The sequence below is a fragment of the Polyodon spathula genome, chromosome 2 (assembly GCF_017654505.1).
Source record: "Polyodon spathula isolate WHYD16114869_AA chromosome 2, ASM1765450v1, whole genome shotgun sequence".
NCBI lineage: Eukaryota > Metazoa > Chordata > Actinopteri > Acipenseriformes > Polyodontidae > Polyodon > Polyodon spathula.
Window position 1 is genome coordinate 95,223,503 of NC_054535.1, and position 24,201 is coordinate 95,247,703.

The 24,201-nt window shown below is 38.1% G+C and overlaps 1 protein-coding gene across 3 annotated transcripts in view; it reads left to right on the forward strand.

The window, feature by feature from the left end:
- LOC121304289 (mothers against decapentaplegic homolog 4) overlaps positions 1–24,201 on the forward strand; it is a 29,024-nt gene that overhangs the window by 1,844 nt on the left and 2,979 nt on the right. Inside the window, exons 2-12 of one of the 3 annotated variants that reach the window (XM_041235359.1) lie at positions 4,494–4,918; positions 10,100–10,274; positions 10,585–10,614; positions 11,803–12,015; positions 14,731–14,850; positions 15,121–15,234; positions 15,736–15,801; positions 16,658–16,841; positions 16,961–17,129; positions 18,482–18,620; positions 19,491–20,375. In XM_041235359.1, the coding sequence (XP_041091293.1) occupies positions 4,679–4,918; positions 10,100–10,274; positions 10,585–10,614; positions 11,803–12,015; positions 14,731–14,850; positions 15,121–15,234; positions 15,736–15,801; positions 16,658–16,841; positions 16,961–17,129; positions 18,482–18,620; positions 19,491–19,498 (1,458 nt within the window). In that variant the 5' untranslated portion in view covers positions 4,494–4,678 and the 3' untranslated portion in view covers positions 19,499–20,375. Of the gene's footprint in view, positions 1–4,493; positions 4,919–10,099; positions 10,275–10,584; positions 10,615–11,802; positions 12,016–14,730; positions 14,851–15,120; positions 15,235–15,735; positions 15,802–16,657; positions 16,842–16,960; positions 17,130–18,481; positions 18,621–19,490; positions 20,376–24,201 lie in introns of those variants that run through there. The other 2 variants (XM_041235340.1, XM_041235349.1) reach the window with 2 other exon arrangements.

The window sequence follows — 24,201 nt, forward strand, 5'->3', positions numbered from 1 at the left end:
ATATTTGCCCAAAACAGAAGTGCAAGCAAAGGACAAACCGTGTACAAAGGTTATACATAATTTAAGAGGGTAAATTCCTCACAAATGAATGCGTTGATAGGTCATGTGCAGACATTGGCCAAAAGATGAGAACCTCTTGAATATGCAGCGCACGCTTTCCTGAAAGTGGAATGTCACACACATAACAGATGATCTTGTAATGCAAATAGCATTCCTGATGTCTAATTTTGTAATATATATAAGCAGCACCTCCCTTGAAAAGCTGTTTCAGTTACAGTCACAGTTGATCAGATCTGACAGATGGTCAGTTGATCATAGAAGATGATAGAAACTCTGCAGTTTGATTGTTGGCAGGTACTTTCAGCTCCACCACTGAACTAATGACTGATGACTAGATTTATGGGCCACCCTGGAGAAGTGTCGTTGCTAAAGATTTTCACTTGTAATACAACTTCCCCAGAGGAACTGGACAGTAAATCAGTACTGATGCATTTTATGACAGTCCAGAGAGTATGGCGCTGAAATACCTGAGTGAGTCAATCATTGCTGCTGTATATACTAATACCTGAACATGGTGATTATTGAGTTTGCCTTCAAAGAAGACGATGTTTCAAGGATTACCATACAATAATGCCCAGTTTTGGTACTCTGATATTGTTGCCACATTTCTCATTTTTGTCAACAACAGTAAAGGCTGCAACATGCTGCTGTACACATGTTGTAAACAGAAATTAAATGGAGTGCATTGTGGAGTGGATTGAATTTCAGATTCTACACTGCCAGACATCTAGTCACACTCTGCACCAGGGCTACTCAGCCCTGGTCTTAGAGGGCTGCTGTCCCTCCTGTTTTTGTCACTACTGTACCCTAAATTACTTAATTGGACCAATTAAGTGCTTATTAGAAGCTTAATTGGTCAATCAATTTAGTGTACAATTAAAACCAGCATTCCCTCTAAGGCTAAAATGTGCGCATTTTTCGCAGTAACTTGCACCAACCTTTCATTCAGTTTACTAACTTTCCCAAGTTATAAATATCAATCTCAATCAAGACTCCAGCCTTTCAAGGTAAACCTGTTTTGAGACCATTCTTACAAAGCATTAACATAAGCACTGTGTTTGTCTTTCAGCTGATTCTCTGATTTCCCTCTTCAAAACATGCACTTCACGTTAGTGCAGCGCTCGCTCGGGCACCAGCGAATCTATTGGTACAGGGTGGGCGAAGCAGGCATCTGGCAATTCTCTCGTGCTCATGAACTTTTTAACTCGTCATATAATTGAATACTAAAATCAGTGAACCACAGTCTTCCTGCATTATTTAAAAGTATAAATACTCCGTTAAACGTCAATAAAAATCACAATACTCATACTTTGACATTTTTTATTTTTTGACTTTTAAAAAACGTCCATTTCAGAACACACGTCAAGCATTTTGAAATTGGTAAAAATGTAATCAGCACATTAGTCAAATACACATTTAAGTGTATAGTAATTGAAGACATACCGTGTCCATTTTTTTCGGTTTATTCATAATGTGACTTCACTCCATGTCTCTGCTGAAACTCAACATTGTGGCTGCACCAATGAAGAAAAAAAAACAATGTTTCAGGAAGCCAGAGCTAAAAGAAATTCGATTGTCTATGATGCTGCAGTAGTAGTCTTAAAGTTTTGCTGTAATTCATGTGATCATGTATGAGTCAATACCATTATATATCATAATGCCAGTCGTAAGAAAGCAAATAAGATGCCAGCAATGGCAAAGCACTGTATTCTATGCTGAAAAACTAAGACCTAAGGACCTTGAGGCGGGGCTTTTCTGAAGTAGGCTAAATTAATTGCGTATTTCATTGTTTAGTTTATTTCTTTCCATGCTACCTGCCTTTTAATTAAGCTATAATTAGCAATTTTAAACTGTGACCGTTTCTTAATTGAATGATATCTTCTGATGACGAAGAAATGAGCTAAAAACTATTTTTCTAGCTATACAATCTATAAGGAAATAGATTCCTTTAATGTAGAAAGGATGTAGTCACTATACACACATTCATAAAGACATTCTGTCTGGAGACACGCCTCTTTTGAAATCTTGCAAATAACACTGCAATTAGGAAAGAAACAAATGAGAGGATTAATTGGGTTTACATTAAAAGGGGCGCTATTTAAATTACCGGTAATACACAGCAGTGAACCTGATTTAGAGCAACAAGTCAGTCAACACACCTTTATTAGTGTTTCATATTTTATCCTGGTTATTATTATAATCGCTAAACACTAAAATTCATTTGTGGAGTACTATACATAGGATTACTCTCATATGGCATTGCTGGACTGGTACTAAACTGTTTCATGTTTTTTTTTTTTTCTTGCAAATGAGCAATAAGCTAAACCAGGTAATTTCAAAACACCTTTATTTGTAGGTTGAACTACTGTGTTAATGGAAGTCTGTAAATATGATTCACACAACAATACTGGACATTTGGTTTCTGAACTGCTCTAATATAATTCTTAGGTTTTCCTACTTATTTTAATGCCAGCAATGAGCCAAGTGATGTCTATAAACATTATGACAGGTTTGAGTGTCTTCAGGTGCTTTACTATCTGTTATAGCAACAAGAGTCTGATTTGAAGAAAAAAACAATTGTGGTTATTTATTACATTTACTTATTTTAAACTACCAACATTGTGTTTACTTATTAATACATTTATAAAGTGGGAGCAAATGGAATTGGCCATTTTTGAAAAACCGTATTTGGTCCCAAGAATGGAACAATTAGTAGCCCTAGAGATGGTTACAGTTGAAGGCAGTGCAGAAGCCAGTGTTTTATGCAGTAGTATAAAGCAATTTTATGCAGGCCACCAGTTAAGCATGCAGTCTATATCTTTGATAACAACCAACGGAGCTGCATAGGATCAGAGGATGATTCAAAATCAGAGGCAGAGCCACAGTAAATGTCTTGTTTAAAGTAAATTGTAAAATTGTTGAGATACTTGTGTTGAAATATTGCTTCAAAATTGTATAATGCAATACAGCTATATTAAAAGGGTTAGTGCGGGTCCAAAGGTTTCTCACTGATTTACCCTTTCTCAGTCAAAACGGCAAGCATCCAGGCATCTAAAAAGCTTAGAGGGAACACTGGTTAGAACAAAAACCAGGAGGGACTGCGGGCCTTCCAGGATCAGGGTTTTTCTGTAATAAATGACAACACAGCAGTGGAGATGCTATGTGAAAGTTGAAACCTGTTCCAGGATACTGTATCCCACTTTGCTGTTATAATTGTATGTCACTGTCTGTGAGAATCTAACAATATGAAAAATGTGATCAATAAATGGGGGTGTACATAATACTCTACATACAATGTCTTGCATTATTTATCCTCCATGTCACATACTGTATTTCCCCATAATCTTTAAAACATATTGGTGCACAGTCTTGCAGCTGGTTATAATAAAACAATTTAGCTTATTAAAATATATAGCTGGCACTATTTCCAAATGTCTCATAGAATATGGGAAAAATATTCTATAACCAGTTTTATTTTGACTAAGCAATCTTCAAAAAAAATTAAATGTCAAAATAAATATCTAAAAAAAAATTAAATTGTGGATCACAAATAGTGTAACAGAGAACCAACTCCAGCAACTTGTAATTTTATGATGCTGTACATACGCCCTCAGAAGATAATTACGTTTCATAAAATGATGGTTCAGCATAGCCAAGCATGCTATTTTGGTTCTGAATAGGGAACATTGAAACTTTTTTTTTTCCTATCACTGTGCTGTGGACAGCAGGTGGATGATATTCATTTTTGTTTCATCCAGTCAATTTTTTTGCCTGTAGTACATGATGTATTCAGTTTTGAATAGTTACATTTTATAAGCTTAATGGTTGTACAACTGCAGGTGACATGGTTACACAGTTCATGAGGATCTTTTCCTAATGTTTTTCACGTCTCTTTGTGGAACACTTATATTTATTAGTAGTCTAACTTTGTCTTTGAAAGCAGGCAAGCATGGAGTATTTAGCACCATCGTTGCAGTGTTGAGGCATCTCCAAAACTTAGCTCTTAAAATTGGAGGGAGTTTAATTTGGTTTTAACAAAGCAATGCTCCAATTGGGTAATACATGAATTACAAGACAAAAACAGAACTTGGGATTTGAAATTGCACAAAGTATGCATAGTATGGAATTTTTTTGTTATGTTTTGTGATTTAATAAAACTTAGTCAAGAGCACATTTTGCATAAAGTAATCTTGATAAAATACTTACAATTATTAAGAGCTCAAAGTTTGTCAAAGATTGTTAATTCCTTAAGCGTATCAAATTATAACTACTCAATGATCAGCAAGGAGGTAAAAGTACTTAATTATATTTGATTCTAAAACTTATACAAATAGCAATATTTAATGTATCCATATTTGCAAAGAATTAGATGTTTTATCCCTGAATGTGTTCCAGGATGCATTTCTAATTTCATTTTTTTCTTTGTTTTCCAGATTACCTTCCAGGCAGTTGCGCTTGTGAACTTGTAGGTTTTCTCAGTTTGATTTTGCTTGGGGACAGCAGGCAGTGTGCATTGGTGCACTGTGCACACATTCCTACAGACACTCTCTCCCCTTCCCTTTTCTTGTTTTTAAATTAAGCAGAGTCTTTTCGAAGCAGGGGACATCGCATATTTAAAATGTCCATCACCAACACGCCAACAAGCAACGATGCTTGTTTGAGCATCGTTCACAGCCTCATGTGCCACAGGCAGGGTGGGGAGAGCGAGACCTTTGCCAAAAGGGCCATTGAGAGCCTGGTGAAGAAGCTTAAAGAAAAGAAGGATGAGCTGGACTCCCTCATCACGGCTATCACCACCAACGGAGCTCATCCCAGCAAGTGTGTCACCATACAGAGGACACTGGATGGGAGGCTGCAGGTAAACTAGCCTGTCCTCAGTTGTATTGTATTCTGTTCACAAAGTACCTTTTACAAAGACTTTTCTTTAAAAGTTGATCTATTTTTTTTTGTCACTAATATATACATACACACACACACAGTGCCTTGCAAAAGTATTCAGACTCTTCCTACGGTGTCCCATTCTGTAAAATTACAAAATGATGCATACACATTTTTTTTAAACTTAATATTTTGTTCAAAACTTGAATGTTCAAACTGAAGACTTCTAAAGGTATGAAGTTACAGTAAATGTCAGCAAAACTAAAGAGAAAAAAAAAAACTGAAATGTTGATTACATAAGTATTCAGACCTGTCAACTCAATATTGGTGGAAGCACCTTTGGCAGCAAATAACAGCCACAAGTCTTTTTGGGTAAGTCTCTATCAACTTTGCACACTGGCTTTGTGCAGTTTGTGCCCATACTTCTTGGTCGATTTGCTCAAGCTCTCTCAAGTTGCTTGGATCTCTTATGGACAGCAGTTTTCAAATCTTTCCACAGATTCTCAGTAGGATTCAAGTCAGGACTTTGACTGGGCCACTCAAGGACATTCACTTTCTTATTCTTAAGCGACTCCAGCGTAGCTTTGGCCTTGTGCTTTGCATCATTGTCCTCCTGAAAGGTGAATTTTTGCCCCAGTTTTAAGTCTTTAGCAGACTGAAACAGGCTTTTCTCTAGTATTTGCCTGTACTTTGCTCCATCCATTTTTCCTTCAATCCTAACAAGCTTTCCAGTCCCTGCTGAGGAGAAGCATCCCTATAGCGTGATGCTGCCACCACCATGCTTGACTGTAGGGATGGTGTTGACTGGGAGATGTGCTGTGTTGGGTCTGCACCAAACGTAACACTTGGCATTTAGACCAAAAAGTTCCAATTTGATCTCGTCTGACCACAACACCTTTTGCCACATTTTTGCAGGATCACTCGGGTGCTTTGTTACAAACTCCATGCAGGCTTTGAGATGGCTTATTTTTTAGTAATAAGAACATAAGAAAGTTTACAAACGAGAGGAGGCCATTCGGCCCATCTTGCTCGTTTGGTTGTTAGTAGCTTATTGATCCCAAAATCTCATCAAGCAGCTTCTTGAAGGATCCCAGGGTGTCAGCTTCAACAACATTACTGGGGAGTTGATTCCAGACCCTCACAATTCTCTGTGTAAAAAAGTGTCTCCTATTTTCTGTTCTGAATGCCCCTTTTTCTAAACTCCATTTGTGACCCCTGGTCCTTGTTTCTTTTTTCAGGCTGAAAAAGTCCCTTGCGTCGACACTGTCAATACCTTTTAGAATTTTGAATGCTTGAATTAGGTCGCCACGTAGTCTTCTTTGTTCAAGACTGAACAGATTCAATTCTTTTAGCCTGTCTGCATATGACATGCCTTTTAAGCCTGGAATAATTCTGGTCGCTCTACTTTGCACTCTTTCCTTCTTGCCACCCTGCCATACAGGCTACTTTTGCGAACTGTTCTGGATGTTGTTGACTGATGCACATTTTCTCCCATCCCAGCCATTGAACTCTGTGGGTCAATTGCAACGTTAGTATGGAGCTGTGTACTAAGTTGCGTAGCAGCTAGTACGGTACTATCTCGGTAACTAACTTAATACCAATTACAACGAAAAAAAGAAGCGGAACAAAGCTGGGGACTAGCTGATACTCAGCTCTAGTACCACAGTAAGGATTATGTGTTTTTTTTTTTTTTTTTGGTGTGCTTCCAAACAGGAACTGAAGAGGGCCGGAGCTCAAAATCTGAGCTATTGTTACAAATTATATTTTAAAAGTGTGGTTTTTCATAAAGGTTTTTTTTGTTTTGTTTTTTTACGCAACCTAAACATCTACATCTAAATCTAACATTTTATTTATTTTGATTTATTCATGCTTAAGTTTTAAACTTGAAGGGTATATTTATGCACAACAAATACAGAGGCTGAATTATCCCTTATGTCTTTTTTTTTTTTAATCAAAATGAGACCGACAAACTTGTTTGGTGTTGTACATTGAATACAATATTTATTTATTTAAAATGAATGAATAAATAAAAAATATTGCACAGGCAGAGATTGAAACTGGCACAGCCAGGGGCTGGTTTTTCAAAACTTTTTAATCTGGATAACAGTGATCAGAATTTTGTTTTCTGATATTTTGTGTTCCAGATTTCCTTTTATCTGGATTGTTTTGATCTGTTTTGTGTTGTGTGTTTTGTTTTTTTTTCCCCAGGAAATGTCATTGCTGGATTACTGGTATCCACCTTACAAATAATTATGCTTATGAAATTTGTTTTGTTTTTAAAGGCATTTCGATCACAAAGTCTAGGATTACAAAATCCGGATCACTTGATCCAGATTCCGTTTTGAAAAACTGGCACAGTGACTACAACACCAGTCCGCTGTAGGGCCACGACCCCATTGTTATAAGCCTATCAATATTCTTGTTGCGTCACCTACCAGTCCTGACCCCTAACCCATGCATGCTACAGCCTACTAATATGTAGCATTGGCTACTAAAAGCATACTTTCACACAAGTATACATATAGCCTGTTATATATTACTTGTATATTAAATATTACAATTCTGTTCCATGTGGGTAATACATAATTACTGTACGGCTTTAAATATATTCTCAATTTCATGATATTTGTAATAAGTCATTTCAATTGTAATTGTAATATTTTGCCATTGGATCATTTTTCCTCTGTGGAAGTAATTTAGGAGTGTCGTTTTCCGTATTTTTATAATGCCACGAAACTCATCCCAGCGCTACACAAATATATTGCAATGATATCCCTTGTATAAAAAAAAATAAAATAAATATATGCAAATAAATATGTCTTTCATATGTAAAATATAGGGTATGGATTTGTGATTATGAATTGTTCAGTGACAAAAGTTGTCAGTACATTTTGGGGTTTTTCACATTTGTTCCGCTTAGTACGGTACTATAAGTCATTAGTCTATAGAAAGGTTAGACGAAGTTAGTCTTGTACTTCATATCCTCTAGAGGGCAGTAGTTGTTATTTTGAGCTGCCAAGTTCATTGCAATTGGTATTAACTTGCGTATTAGTTTAATACATATCTCCGTACTAAGCACGGGGTTAGTATGCTGCATTCAGTTCATTGCAGTTGACCCTGTAGCTCTTTTAAAGTTGTCGTTGGCCTCACAGTGGCATCCCTCACCAGTTTCCTCCTTGCCTGGCTGCTCAGTTTGGAGGGACGGCCTGATCTAGGCAGTGTCTGGGTGGTACAATGCACCGTCCATTTCTTGATGATTGAGTAGACTGTGCTCACAGGGATATTCAGAGACTTTGATATTCTTTTGTACCCTTCTCCTGATGTGTGCTTTTCAATGACTTTATCTGTGACTTACTTTGAAAGCTCGTTGATCTGCATGGTTGAGTCATTGCTTGAAATTCACTACCTGACCAAGGAACCTCACAGAGACAGGTGTTTTTATTCTGAAATCATGAGAACCACTAATATTGCACACAGGCAGAGGCCATTGAACTAATTGTGTGGCTCGTTAAGGTCATTTTGTGCACCTGAATTTAGGTTTGCCACAACAAAGGGTTTGAAGGTCCCTGAAGTATAACAAGATAAATGCAACTGCTTCTGCTGCACTCCAACTTCCCAATTTGTCTTCTACGACACACATAACTGTACTTAACATCCTAGTTTTTGTATATCAGTTGTGAAAATGATTATTTTTCAGAAGCTGGTACTGATCAGTCAAACAATCAGTTCAAGGTTGATGCACGATGGAACACTATTTATAGATGATCATGATCTTTCAGTGTTGCATTTCGTGCTTTCCCATCACCGTTAAAATATACCTTCATTATAAATTTTGGACCGCTTTTAAAACTGTTGCATTTTCCCTTATTATTATTATTATTATTATTATTATTTATTATTACTCTTATTATTATTATTATTATTATTATTATTATTATTATTATTATTATCATCATCATCCTCCAATAAAGAACCCAGCATAAAAACCCTGTTTTCCTGTTTCTGGATTCTCTGTTTATTTACAATCCAGAATTTGTTAAATTGTTTGAACCAAATGCTAAATCACAATGTAGCCAGTTGATTACTTGCCTTACTGAATTTACAATTCTAAGTTTCCTTTACTCCAAAACCAATGTCTTTCATGCCATTTAAATAGTAATCATTTTAAATTATATTTTATTAACTTGAAATTCTCAATTAAACAAAACCTTCACTGAGTGATAGTTACAGCCTCCATAATTGTAATTAATATTGTTTAAAAATAAATGTGATTATTGAAATAAAACAAAGCTACAATTTTAATGGGGCTGCAGTTGGTAGCTATCCCATCAAGCACTTTGCTTGATTCATGGGTTTCTGAAAGAGTACTGTGCCGAAACTGACAAGTTTCATTTGTAGCAGAAAAAACTACTAAAGTGTATTTTGAGAAGTGAAAGCATGTGCAGCACAAAGGTGGTAGAGAAGACTAGATGCACATCTGTGATACTGGAACTCACTTTGACAGTAGATACAAGTAACCTGCTTTCTGTTTAATGAATGGTCAAAGGTTAAGTGCTTTGCTACATAATGAGGTTCCGTGACTAATATTCAAACAAGAATTACACTCATTTGTATTAAAGGTTCAGCAGGAAATTAATTAGTGTGCCAAGAGGGACAAGACAGGAGTATGTTTAACGTGCGTTAAAAAAAAAAAAAAAAAAAAAAAAAAAGTAAGATTTATTTTTTCATTCAAACAGGTAATAATTTTACCCCACGGCTCAAAGTGTTACTGTGTTTCAGCAAGCAAGACATTTCCACAAATAGCAAGTTATTTAAAGTTAAGGCTGTAGTGCTTTGGCACCATCCCATTGAGTCTAAAATAATTGCAGTGAATGCCCAGGTTTGGTATACTTTGGCTGTATCATAGTCCTACGTTATCGTGAATTGTTGTAGTAGCTTACATTTTGTTATAGCACACCCAGACAGAATAAATTTTCCTGTAATTAAATGTAGTGTATTTTCATTTTCATGTTTAACACTTTGGTAGTTTTTGATTGTCAGTGTAATTGTGTTTGATAGGCTAGGCTTGTCCTGCTCTAGGATGTACACCCACGTACAGTTTTTATATGCAGCTCTTCATTTATTTTTGTGACCTATTTTCGCCTTGTATGTTTTTTGCTAGGTTGCTGGTCGCAAAGGGTTTCCCCATGTTATCTATGCTCGTCTCTGGAGGTGGCCTGATCTTCACAAAAATGAATTGAAACACGTCAAATACTGTCAGTATGCCTTTGACCTGAAATGTGACAATGTCTGTGTGAACCCTTACCACTACGAACGGGTTGTGTCACCTGGCATAGGTAAGCCATGTCTGAGAGCAGTGCAGAGCAAAATAGCATGGACACACCTCTCAGATTTTTCATAAACCTTATTCAACTGTTTGTTTATCTGTTTTTTTCTACTTGGGTCGGTGAATTAGTATAGTTAAAAAGCATCAGTATTTAGATCCTCGCTGTTTAGATCTTTTAAACATGCCTCATTTTCTGTAATTTCTTTTTGTATCAATAATGGAAACAGATTCTATACTTGTAAAAATCAGTTGAAAGCTTATCGTCGAAAAATAGTGAATATAATGAAAATGTATTTGTTAATTTCATTTCTCTTTCACAGACCTTTCAGGATTGACATTACAAAGTTCTGGTAAGTAAAATGTTTGTTAATGAACAGCAGAATTAATATAAATGAAAAAATAACGTGAAAGCAGAATCTTTTTTTTTTTTTTTTTTTTTTGCTTTTTAGTCATGCTTCATTGTACAAAAAGTTATGCTGTGTTATTCCACAATCCTCATGTTCACTTGAAACGTCTAAAATTGCAGGCCCTATTTTAGGTACAAAGGGACATTTTCAGATAAACTCAATGATATAAAACTAGCAGAACTTGAACAAAATTTGATCAGCACCTTTCTACAGCCAAGTTGTTTCTTGCTTTTTTTTCTTCTCTGGAAATGTGCCTTTCGAAATAGCGCAACCTGACTCTTATTTTAGTTTAGTTCAGGGATTTAATTCATATTTTTATTCAAACATCCTGGGTGGTTAATCAACTGGGAACTAAAACCAAACACATTTGACAATTTCTGATTTGTTCCCTTACCAAAACAATTATCTGTTGGTCACTGGATGTTTTTTTTTTTTTTTTTTTTTTGTGCACATAAATGCTCATTTCTCAGTCCTCCAACATGATTGTATACCACTGTTGCATTTAATGAATTTCTCTTTTTATGCGAATGCCTAATAGTGTGTGAATACGTTTTGTGTTCTAGTGTATATAACAAGCCAGAGTTGGATTATAACCATTCGTTTTGGTTTTGAAATTGTTTGTTTGTTTTTATTTTGGAGATTAATTCCTAGCTGGTTGCAGTATGCCTTTTAAAATGTTGACTGAACTCTTTTTTTTCCAGTGGCATTTTTGTGGACTTCCCTTCATAAGAGGAGTTAGTTACTTGTGGCAATTCAGAATGTTTAGATGTTGAAATCGTGTTAAGTAAAAAAAAAAAAACCTGCAAATGTGCTTGCTACTTTTTACCTCGTTGGCATGGGGAGCCTATTTGTGCTAAATTATATATAAACTGACAATTATTTGTGTTCTGATTTTAAAAAGTGGTGTTTTAAATAGTAAGTAAAAACAGAAATGTGTTTGCAGGCTGCTTAGGTCAGAAATTAAGAGGGCAGAGTTGACAGAAAACAAAACATTGAGACACACAGGTTGAGTCATGTTAAATAGTCTGAGAGTTAAGTTTCTAAATATAACCAGGGTTTTAGTGGAACTTTTGAAGTGACTAATGAAAACCTCCACCCATATGCACTGTATCTCTATATTATTTGTTTCAGCTACCTCAGGCCTTCTAGTGAAAGATGAGTTTCATGAGTATGTGGAGGGGCCGCAGTCCCTGCCCAGTGAAGGGCACTTGATTCAGACAATTCAACACCAGCCAAGCAGCCGGCCTGCCACTGAGGCCTACAACACACCAGCCATGCTACCGCCTTCAGAATCCAGTAGTTCCAGCTCCACCAGCTTTCCCAGCATTCCTGTGGCTTCTTCAAGTAAGGCATTTTCTAATGGGAAATTGATATCTTCTGATTTAAATAAAATGTAAACACATTAATCTTAATGCCAACTATACCTGCAGTTTTTATTAATAATAATAATAATAATAATTTGTATCGATCAATTAAAGGAGTGATAAGTAATGATTTATAATTGATACTGATGCCTCTTATCAGTAGAAATTGTCACAGATTTTTTTTCCTCCTCCCCTTTTCAGTTTTTTAAAAATATTTTAATTTGGTAGATGCAGAATACAAATGTGCCTATATTCTAAAAGTGTTCTTACAAATAATTTATCAATGATGAGTTTAAAATGGTTAATGTTACTTGGCAAGATATTTGCAGCTTCCATACTGCTGGAGTGCTGAACGCAATTGTCAAGTGACCCGTTGCATGGTAGGCGAGTGACTGAGCTGGGATTGAACCGCTGATCTCCTGGCTTGGTCCTTTTGCTCTCAAACCTTTGTAACACCTCATCTTTATCCCCCTAGTTTCTAATCTTCTTCTAATCAAGAAGTTCAAATTGTTTAACCAAAAGTATCAGATTTTTAGAACCAGAACCCTGTGTACTTTATGACCTATGTTTTTTTAACTAGTTGCATTAAACGAGCAATATTTAAAGAAAATATAATTAAAACGATGCATGTTTGTATATTTTAACCTGAAACAGTAAAATAGAATGTTTTAAAATGGAGAAAATATATTTTAGCATAATTGCCATCAATCAATGCCAAAGCCACAGTTATGTGCACACATACATATTGCTGAATGTGCTTGAATAATACATGCATAATTTGGAGGGCAATGGAATTTGTGTTGAAATAAAAGGACATGTCTTATGGAAGTAGCACAATTAGTCATGGAACATAAATATGTGTAGGTTTCTCCATAGCATGTCCATGTCCCTTGCAGAATACTGGCCCAGTATATACAGCAATAACTAGTAAACCAATTAAGTCTTATTCATAGGACAATCACATTGTTTTCATGTGCTTGTGTGACTAAAGGTTGATGTACGGTACCAGTCAAAGGTTTGAGTACACCTGCTTGAAACCAGGTTTTTCATGATTATCTATGCTTTTAACTGTATAAACCTGTCTATAAACACTTAATATTTCATTATATGATACATGTACTTTTATATAAGCTGATAATCATAAGTGAATTGCATTCAGAAGTTTAATTTTTAAATGAAAATGTAGATCTTGTCAATTTCAATGAAGTGGTCACCCAAAGCAAGGGGATTTCAGTCTGAAGCCCAAGTCAGTTAAAAGTCTGAAATGTGTTTAACACGGTGTTATAACACTGGCCTAAGTATAAGTGTCTTTGTTAGATGTTCTCTGAGCTAACTAGCATGTTACCTAATTAATCTTTTGTCACCAATTATTGTTAACAGGTGAGGGTCCATGATTACTACAAATATAGGTAGCATAGGCACAAGTTTGTCATTCCTGAATGTAAGGGAGCAGAAAATGACAAAATACGCTCAGTTAAACAAGGAAAAAAGACAGTCTGTAATTACTTTAAGAAATGAAGGTCAGTCTTTAAGACAAATCGCAAGAACTTTGCAAGTGTCTGTAACTGCTGTGGCCAAGACCATCAAACGATTTGCAGAAACTGGTACTCATGAGGACTGAACAAGGTCAGGCAGGCCAAGGGTGACCTCAGAATCGGAGAACAAGTTCATTAGAGTCAAGTCTGTGAAACCAGCAATTAACTGCCCCAGAAATACAAGCTCAGCTAAATGTACTAGAAGTGCTGATGTTTCAAAATCAACTGTTCAGAGGAGATTGCGTGAAGCTGGCCTAACTGGAAGAATTGATGCAAAGAAACCATTGTTAAGAGTGCAGAAAAAGAGGAAGAGACTTGCCTGGGCCAAAAAACACAAACTGGACGTTTAAGGAGTGGAAGTCGGTCTTATGGACCGATGAGTCAAAATTTGAAATATTTCGGTCCAACCGCCGAGTATTTGTAAGACGCAGAGAGGGTTATGCATGTGTGGTTCCCACTATCGAGCATGGAGGAGGCAGAGTCATGGTCTGGGGTTGCTTTGCTGGTGACAGAGTTGGTGATCTTTACCAAGTCCATGGCAAGCTCAACCAGCATGGCTATCATAGCATACTTCAGAGGCATGCCATTCCATCAGGATTACGTCTAGTTGGGAAGTCCTTCATTCTTCAGCAAGATAATGACCCAAAACACACCTCAAAGTTGTGCAAGAACTATCTGGTGAAGAAGGAAAGTGAAGGACAACTCAGTCTAATGACCTGGTCTGCCCAGTCTCTACACCTCAATTCCATAGAACTTGTATTGGACGAACTGGACAGAAGAGTCAAAGCAAAGCTTTCCACAAGTGTTCTACATCTCTGGGAATTGCTGCAGAAGAGCTGGGAAGACATGTCTGGTGATTTCCTGCTGAAATTAGTTAACTGAATACCTCGTTTGTGAGGCTGTTATTAAGGCAAAGGGTGGCTATTTTGAGGAATCCAAGATTTAGAGACAATTTTCTTGAACATTGCTTTGATACTACTTATGTTTTGTTTTGTATATTGTGACATGTTTTCATTTAAGTATTTACAGAAACGTATACGATGTAAAAGTCAATTATGAAAAAAACCTAGTTTCCAGCAAGTGTACTCAAACTGACTGTTACTGTATATCTAATGTAAAGCTGTCAGTAAGCATTTTCTGATCATTTTTGTACTCTCAAGGCCAGTCCAGCACTATGTTACCAGGAAGCCACAGTGATGGACTTCTTCAGATTGCTTCTGCTGCTCAGCCTGGATCACAGCAAAATGGTTTCCAGGCACAGCCTGCTACTTACCACCACAGTAAGCTTGGCTACCACTGATATAGCTGTTGAATCCATGTTATGTTCTTGTAAACCACGTGTCTGATTGATTAAACTGTGCATGGGCATATGTTTTGATTGTTCATATTTCCACCTACTGTGGATGTAGGGTGTTGTAACGTGTGGTGTTCTCAGTCCAGCTGTATGTGTTATTTTATATCTGGCATGAGTTCTTTGTGTTTTTTTGTAAATCGGTTTAGTGCAAGATTTCCAGGTCTAGATGTAAAATTGCTGTATGCTTTGTCTGCAGACCCAACTTTAACCTGGTCAGGAAGCAGGACAGTAACATATACTCCCAACATGCCCCACAACCAGAATGGGCATCTCCAGCACCACCCGCCCATGCAACATCCAGGGCACTATTGTAAGTGGATACATACACAGCTTTTACAAGGCGCTGACTATTAACCATAATGCACAAAGACACCGCTTCAGTATTGTCGTAATAATTCAGCTTATTACATGTTTAAACACAGCTTCAATTTTGTTGCAATTTGACTGTTAATGCTTCGTACAAAGACTGCGGATTCATTCCTTTCAAACCCATTAACAGCCTTCAATTTGACCCTTCACCTTACTCATTAAGGTTTATTGTGAAGGACAGTCATTTTTAATACACTTTGGAGTTCACAGCTAAAGATGTTTCTAAAAACACAAGTTAGACTGTTATGCTTTTGTTCCCTAAACTGTTAAGCTCATTAAAACAGACTATATTCTTAGTCTGGTTAACTGGTCTATCTTAGAAAATGATCTTTTAAATTCGACTTGGCTAACTACTAAATCAGTGGTAAAGTTAGGTGGTGTGTATACGGAAAATTTTAGGGAATTCTTTACCTGCTGTAACAGTACCCCAATTCATTTTCAGTCTCTTCTTTTCCAGGGCAAGTGCACAATGAACTTGCTTTCCAACCACCAATATCTAACCATCCAGGTTAGTTTTGTTTGTCTGAGATTTTTAAAATAACCCTTCCTAGGCTTCTGTCACTTAAGAATGGCTGAACTCATGCTCTTGATTGTAAGAAATTGAATGAGTCAATCAGTTTAATATGGTAACTGCTGTATAACAGTAGTATGGCTTTGAACCTGAGTCATCCTTAAGTTGTACGCCTTCTAAAGTGCTTTCTTGCATCTTGTGGATCAGAGGGCCCTTGTTAGTATTTGTAATGTGAGTTTTTGTTTTGTTTTTAATGCTGCCAGCATGTGCCTTAAGAGCTTCCACTAATGGCTATCTGAAAGCAGTTCATTTATGACCTGATCGTCCACTGCCATTCAGTCCTGGACCTGCCCATTGTGGTAAATTATGCAGTGGATTTGTCTAAGGTTAAACCACTGAACACATTTCACATATCTCCTGTTTTAAATCAGTCCTACTGCACTGCCGAGCCCATTCAGCTACAGTACTTTTGTTTTATACAACTAAGGACAGACTTCTGTACCGAAAACTAGGTGGAAGTTTGAGCCCCTATTTAAAATGCAAAGCAAGAGTAAACTTGTAAAATGTCCAACTGTGGATTTATTTTGCGCTAATTGGCAACTTCTAAAACTAATCATCGTCTGGGGGAATAAAATTGACTGTGACGCCTTGACATGTCAGCTGGCAGGTTTCCTAAATATCATCAGGGTGTCTTCTGTTAGATTATTTATCTAATTCTCTGAAATGAAAGCTTGCAAAGTAATTAGCTGAAGTTTTGTAAATGTATTCCAGTAAGCCCTTTTTAATAATTTTTTGGAGCAGTAGTTATTGTTGTGTTGTGTTTAAGACTTTATCTGGATCTGTTCTTACCCAGCTCCTGAGTACTGGTGCTCGATTGCTTATTTTGAGATGGATGTTCAGGTGGGGGAGACCTTCAAGGTGCCTTCAACCTGCCCCATAGTCACTGTGGACGGCTATGTAGATCCATCTGGAGGAGATCGGTTTTGTCTGGGTCAGCTGTCCAACGTTCACAGGACAGAAGCCATCGAGAGAGCCAGGTAAAAAAAAAAATAATTGCTTCATTTAAGTATAACTTATTTGAAATCAAAAGTGCAAGTTTACTTATTTCATGGTGATGATGTCTTCACTGCTTTCTCCTTTTTCCTTCTGTGGGCAGGTTGCACATTGGAAAAGGTGTACAGTTGGAGTGTAAAGGAGAAGGAGATGTCTGGGTCAGGTGCCTCAGTGATCACGCTGTTTTTGTCCAGAGCTACTACTTGGATAGGGAGGCTGGCCGAGCACCTGGGGATGCAGTTCACAAAATTTATCCAAGCGCGTATATAAAGGTAAGAGTCATGTAACAAAATCAGGCCCTAATTCTGAATGCATTGGTTGCCTAACCACATCATTTGATTTGACATTGGTAAGGGGTAGTCATTTGGCTTAGAGCATGTATATATGCAAATATACAGGCCCTTGTTTTAACCTCTCCAAAAAAAAAAAAAAAAAAAAAACCCACTAGGGCTGTGCATCAGCAGTGTCTTCATTGTACGTACGTATCGCGATGCGAGGGTCACGATACAGAATTCATACAGTAAATTAACTGAAATAAGATTCACAACCTACTTTGCTTTTGTTTTTTGTTTTAATCTTTTAAAATGTAATTTTGTTTTGAATAATTATTGTAAATAATAATAAATAGAAAATGTATACAATTTTGTTTTAAAAAGAAAAAAAAAAGTTTTCCAAAAGTATAGGTTTAAAAAAAATATCTGAATAGCGAGATACTGGTAAGAAGTGTGTACCTTGACTTCGAAGTACCTAGAAAAAAAGAAATACTGTAGGGATGCAAATGAATGCACTAGGGACTGGTAATGTTTCCAACACTCGCAGATGCTTCTGGTAGTTTTGAACGAGTTAATGTTTCCAGTGTAAGTAGCATAGCGAGTAGCAAATGTTATACCTGCATTGGCTCAGATCTGATGGTGATGAAGATGATCCTAAACTATACTGTTGGTTTGATAGTGCCTTTTAAAATGAGATTGTTGTATTTCCTGAGTACTGGTACTTGTGTGACTTGGCAAGAAAAGGTAAATCCTTGATGTAAAAATAAAATCAATTAGGCCACACTTGATTTTTAATCTTGCTGGCACACAGGTCGAATCTCGGCTTGTTGCCTTCCATTGTTAAAATGATCAACAATAACTTCTCTTCGTTCTCTGGTTTGCTTCTTGGGGACTTGACCAAACCATATTTATTTTCCCTAGAACAAATTTAACTTCACTCTTACTGTGTGCAAATGGTTATGATTCATGCGAAGACCATTCTGGAAGTCTCTTGCCTAATAACTAGAATCATTTTGCTTCCATCTTAATGTTGTCGTGGTGGTAAGCCATGCTCAGTGGGTTAGGAGTTCAGTTTATGCATGGCAGGGGTTGATTCCTCCGTCAGTTCTAGAATGAGTGCTCTTGGACTGCTGTGCCTGGAAGGTATGCAAAAAATACTTGTGGTTTTAAAATGGATCAGAATTTAGTTGGACACCAGCACTGCTGACATTGCAATTCTATTTACGCTTGACATACAGCGCCGCCTTCCCAGACCATTTTTGTATTTTGTTTTGTGTGTTTAATCATAGAAATATTTAAGAGATTTTTTGAATCTCAAAGTCAAAATTTGGCCTTGTTTTCTCCCACTGTAGGTGTTTGACTTGCGGCAGTGCCATCGGCAGATGCAACAGCAAGCTGCCACAGCGCAGGCTGCAGCTGCTGCTCAGGCTGCAGCAGTGGCTGGTAATATCCCTGGACCGGGATCTGTTGGGGGAATCGCTCCAGCTATCAGTAAGTTTTATATTCACTCTACTGTGATTTTATTTTAGTCTACTAGTTCATTGAGCTCTTCAGGGCTAATCCTCATTGCCCAGATGTTGTTGTATTTTGGATTATAGCAGAAATATCCTTTATATGTCATTTTAAGGCTATATTTTAGGAACCACTTGCCTGAATCTTATCTCATGAAATGTTTTCAATGAACTTGTTGCTCCTACCAGAGTACATATCTCTGGCAACGGGGATGTAGTGGAGGCTTGAGATGGATCCTAAGTAGAAGTCCTTGAGTCATGAAGAGGCCTGCCATGTATATTTTAGAACTAATGAAAATTATACATGGGTGAAAGTTTTCTGCCTGTAGACGGAATTCTTCCAAAATGGGCTCTCCCGGGTCCATTCCTACGATTCCTGTAGAGATGCCAAAGAAATTGGACCCTACATGAACATTGGTTTGACCCGTAGTCTGCACTGCACTATTTACAACAGCTAAAGTTAGCACTGGTGTGACTGCAACAGTAGGTGCTGGACAGTTTGTGGAGACTACAAAACATGTGTTAAATATACAAGGCTAGGTAGGTAGTTTAGTTTGTTTTTATTCTCTATTAGTTAAATTATATGCATTGAAAAAAAGGCGAGAGAGAATCAGATGGTGGTTTATTTATTTTTTTAAATAAGGAATTTTAGTAGGTTCATGTTGCTGCAGGACCATGAACGGGATTAAGTTCAACACCAACGGGGCGTTTCCATGCTAACGGGGTACACGTGTGTAACACAAAGTTTGAAAAATAAAGTTCATGATGTGATGTTCACCCCCCTCTTAGCATATGCTCTAGAGTCTCAGTGACAGAATTATTAAAGGGAAGATCACTTTTCATGTTGCAGGCACTTGAAGTTCAAGCTCCGTGCATGGAAACGCTGCAAACAAGGACGGACACAAGACATGAAAAGAGCCCCAGAAATTAGATTTGTTAACATTTTGTGCATGACTTGTTGTTTATTGACATTTCATTATGAAAAACAGTCAAATATGGAAGTCCAACGTATTCCTTATGATGCTTTTAATCAAGTTTGGTTGCTTGCACACAGTTATCAGACGGCTTTATACAAGGATACTTTGGGTGTGCTGGGTGGCTGATGTTAAACAGGGAGGACGCACAACCAAAAATTCAGTTTAAAGAAAGAAATACTTTTTGTGAACAAAAATAAGCTTGTTCTTTCAACAAATAACTATTTACAATGATCCTTGATCAAAACAAACCAAAAAAAAAACATTGGCAGATCCTTCTATACTACACTACCACAGAGGTCAAGTACTAACTTCCAGCCCACCCAGAGCGCCTTATACTGACCTCTTTTATACCTTATCTCAGGTAGGTCCATCCCCCAGCAAAGTCATTACTGGGCAAATAGCCATAATAATTATACATTAATCCAGATTATTGTTGTTATTATTTACTCAGTAAGAGTGCTTTTGCTTCACATTCCTTTCAATATAAACTCAAATCTTACCCTTATTAAATTTTACCATTATTAAAATAGGGTTAAACATTATTAAACGTCCCCTCTACGGAAAAGGTAAGCACAGCCCTGAAAGAACAGTGCATATCAAGCATGAGCCTCAGGAGCTCACTCCCCTTTCCATACAGACAACAGCCTGCCACAGAACAAGCAGACATGTATTACCTGCGCTCCTTAAATCCAATGGTAAGCACCGTGTTTATAGCTAATTGTTAATCTTAAAACTCACAACCCCTGTATGCATAAGCATTTTCATTAGCAAAGAATACTTTAAAAGATAAAAAAAAAAAAAAAATATATATATATATATATATATATATATAAACAAACAAACAAATGCAGATTTCATTTATGCCATTCCCTGAATCCTGACAAGCAAATAGATTGAATAAACAAATTTATGGGGTAGTTTTATCTGTCCATTTACAAAAAAAAAAGTATCGTTTTTTAGTGTGCAGTTTTGTCTGTAAAGCTACTGTAGGCGGATAACGTTAGATTCTTACTATAGCCCTGGTTCCCTGAAAGAGAATGACAACCATTACTGAATGGGAAGAGCCTCTTTGACTGTATCTCTGAGCAAATATACAAAAGCTACCCTATCAGGGCCCTGCTGTGAGGGGGAAGTCCCGCCCACCTCCTGCTGAAGAGGGACATCCTCATAGTAGCACATCGCCATTTTCTTTCGAAAACAGAGGTCAGCTGGGGACACTACCTCGAAGGGTAATGGTTGTCATTCTCTTTCAGGGAACCAGGTTTATGGTAATAACTTAACATTCCCTTTCAATTTGAATGACAACCATTACCGAATGGGGAAAGCTGTACCAAAGCTGTCGTGGCTCCAGACCCCTGTCTCTCTCCATGGAGAACCGTAGGGGGTAATGAGTGGACTTGGCTGTGGCAAAGAGGTCAACTCGTGCCGGCCGAAACCTCTCCCAAATCTGCTCCACCACTTGAGGATGCAGCCTCCACTCCGAGCTGTCTGGAGCTCCTCTGGACAGGAGGTCTGCTCACTTGTTGTCTACACCGGGGAGGTGAACTGCCCTGATGGAACGCAAGTTTCTGTGCGTCCAGGACAGTGAGGCAAGCATGCTCAGAGTTCAGTTTGATCCCAAGGAACACTGTGGACTGATTCAGTACGAAGTTGCTTTCTGTTGATGTATTGAGAGCCCCAACTTCAACACATGATCTATGACCTGTTTTGTGTGCACCTCTGCAAATCAACCAACCGTCTAGATAGTTTAGGATCTGAATACCCCACAGCCTGAGTGGAGCCAGTGCTGCATCCATGCACTTTGAAAATGTGCGGGGCGCCAGCGAGAGGCCAAATGGCAGCACGCAGAATATGTACGCATTGCCTTGAAAGGCGAAATGCAGATATTTTCTGTACGCGGGACAGATCGGGATGTGAAAGTGGGCATCTTTCAGGTCAATTGATGTGAACCAGTCGCCCAGTTGGACGGACTGGAGGATACGCTGTGCTGTCAACATGTTGAACTTCCTCTGTTTTGAGGAATAAGTTGAGGACCATGAGGTCCATAATTGGTCTGAAACCACCGTCCCTTTTGGGCACCAGAAAGTATCTGGAGTAAAAGCCGCTGACTTACCAAGCATACAGTGTTCTTCCTTCGAAGATTGACAATCTCCTGTTGAAGGAGTATCGCCCTCGCTGGTTCGACGGTGGTGGGGAGCACACCCTTGAAGGGTGATGGACCTATGCGGAATTGTAAAGTGTATCCATGTCTCATTGTCAATAGCACCCAGGAGTGCTGGGTGCAGCCTTGCCATGGATTGTTGCCGTTGGTCAGTCCGGTTGTGGGGGGGTTTGGTGGCAGCCGGGGCCCCTCTGGGGCGGTCTCCCTTGGGCTTGGGAGTGGATAGGTATTTCTTAGGCCTTGGCCTCGTCTCCAGCCGGAGAACCGGTTACCCCTGGCCTGTGGTGGTCCCCTGCCGCTGGGCCTTTCCTGCCTCTGCCTGTTTGGCTATGGGTGGAGGGCGATGTTCATACCCTTTCACCCCGGTAGGCTGCCCATGTCAACTTGGGCGCTGACGGTAAGCAAAAAGGCGACCTCCATGGCCTTGTGGGACTTCTCAAGGCTTACATCAATGGTCGCCCCAAAAGTCTGCCCCAGTGTAATGGGGGCGTCCAGTAGCGCCACCTTCTCGGTCTCCTTGACCTTGGCTTGTGTCGGCCACAAATGCCGACGGGCGGCTACCAGTGCTGCCAGCGATCTCCCTGATGCCTGACGTAACTCCCATATTAGGTCGGTCATCGCCCTACCCACCGCTTGAAACTCCCCCGTGTCTGCCTGTGTAGCCCTCACCTGCAGGCTCTCTGCCAACTGATTCTGGTAGAGCACCAGTATGGCCATGGCATTTGCTGCTCGGGCCGACAGCGCTGCCGATGCGTAAGCTTGTTTGAGCATCGCATCTGTCTTCCTGCAAGGCTTGGACGGACAGGTTGGATCTTTATAATCGGTAATGGTTGTCATTCTAATTGAAAGGGAACTGCTTTCTGGTTGAGTGATGGAAAAACAGCGTCTTACTACAGTCAGAGAGAGAATTACGTTTCTCCATCACAGACTTACAGTGCTTATCAAACAGTAATATAAAATGTGTAATATAAGCAACACTTCTGCATAACATAGATAAATAGGATAGATCAAGGCAGAAAAGTTTCCTACAAGTGGATTAGTACTACCATGGTTACATGGAAAGGCATACACTTCCATCCACACAGCTTTTTTGCAAGATATACTGAAACACACGCTTCATCTGTCTTGGTCAAATTTGCTGTAAAAATCCAGAAACTTACCTTTTATAAAACTAGAAAGATGGAAGATATAATGCACTGAATAATTATACCCTTCAAGTAAGTGATAGGTCCTAACCACAATCACGTTCGCAACATGAAGGACAGATGTCAACAGATCAATAACAATAATAACACTGAAGCAAAATGAAGAGACTCTTCAGTCAGAAGTCAAAGAGCATGGGTCAATGCCCTAGATAATGTATAAGGGATGGCACCTTTTTGGATTTACTACAACAGACTTCCTGGTTCTTACAAACGTAGAAATGAGTGGACAAAATTCAGGACACAAGATTTAAAACCTTCATTAGTGATTTTTAACAAAATCCTGCATCCCCAAAAACACGTTTTAATAAATAGTACAGGTAATAAATTGGCTCTCAAAAAAAAACACTTATTCCTTCCTAAAGAGGTGAAATAATAACTTTCACGTCGTAAGTGTGGGCAGACACTGATATGAATGTAGTGCATTTAAAAAAACTGATCTCGAATATAGAATCTATTGCTACAGTGGTAAAAAAAACAAAAAAAAAAAAAACGATAATTACGTTTTCTAGATTTAGAATAATCAATTGAATTAGACGTAAATGTGACAATGCTGTTAGGAAACACCCTGTAAGTCATCATGTTTTGCCATGTTCTATTTGGGTCATGTTTGAGAGAGAGAGCGTACACTTCTGTACCAGATAAAATTTCTTCAACTTAGTTTTTTCAGACAAAGTTATCTACACTATTTCCAATGTGTATTTTATCTAATTTTAATATTTAATCTCAAAGAAATCAAGCTGCAACTTGTCAATTTACACAAACATTTACACATGTATTGGCATGGAAATGTCCAACACTAAAAATGTTAAGCACTAGTAATAATCTGTGGCAGTGGTTTTTCAGAATAACAGAATACTGTTTATTGAAACACATTTTCAGTTCCATGTTGAAGCTTGTTGTATACTACTCATTAAATCAGACAAAGTAGGAATTTCATTGCCATTAGGAGGTTTTTCAAGTCAAGTAACTCATTTGTGTGTAAAAAGACATGAGTCGCAGTCCTTTTGCTGACAGTGCCCTCTTACTTCAAAGGCACGCATCTGAAATCGTAAAGGTAATGAAAATATTTTTGCTTATATAACTCTCCCCATTGTTCTGCGCACTGTCAGCCCTTGTTAAGGATATAAAATACTGTACCCGAAGTGAAGCAAGTGCAAAACTTGCCCCAATATAAACTTCCCCCTCTAACTCAATGGACCATATTTAGCAGCAAGCACA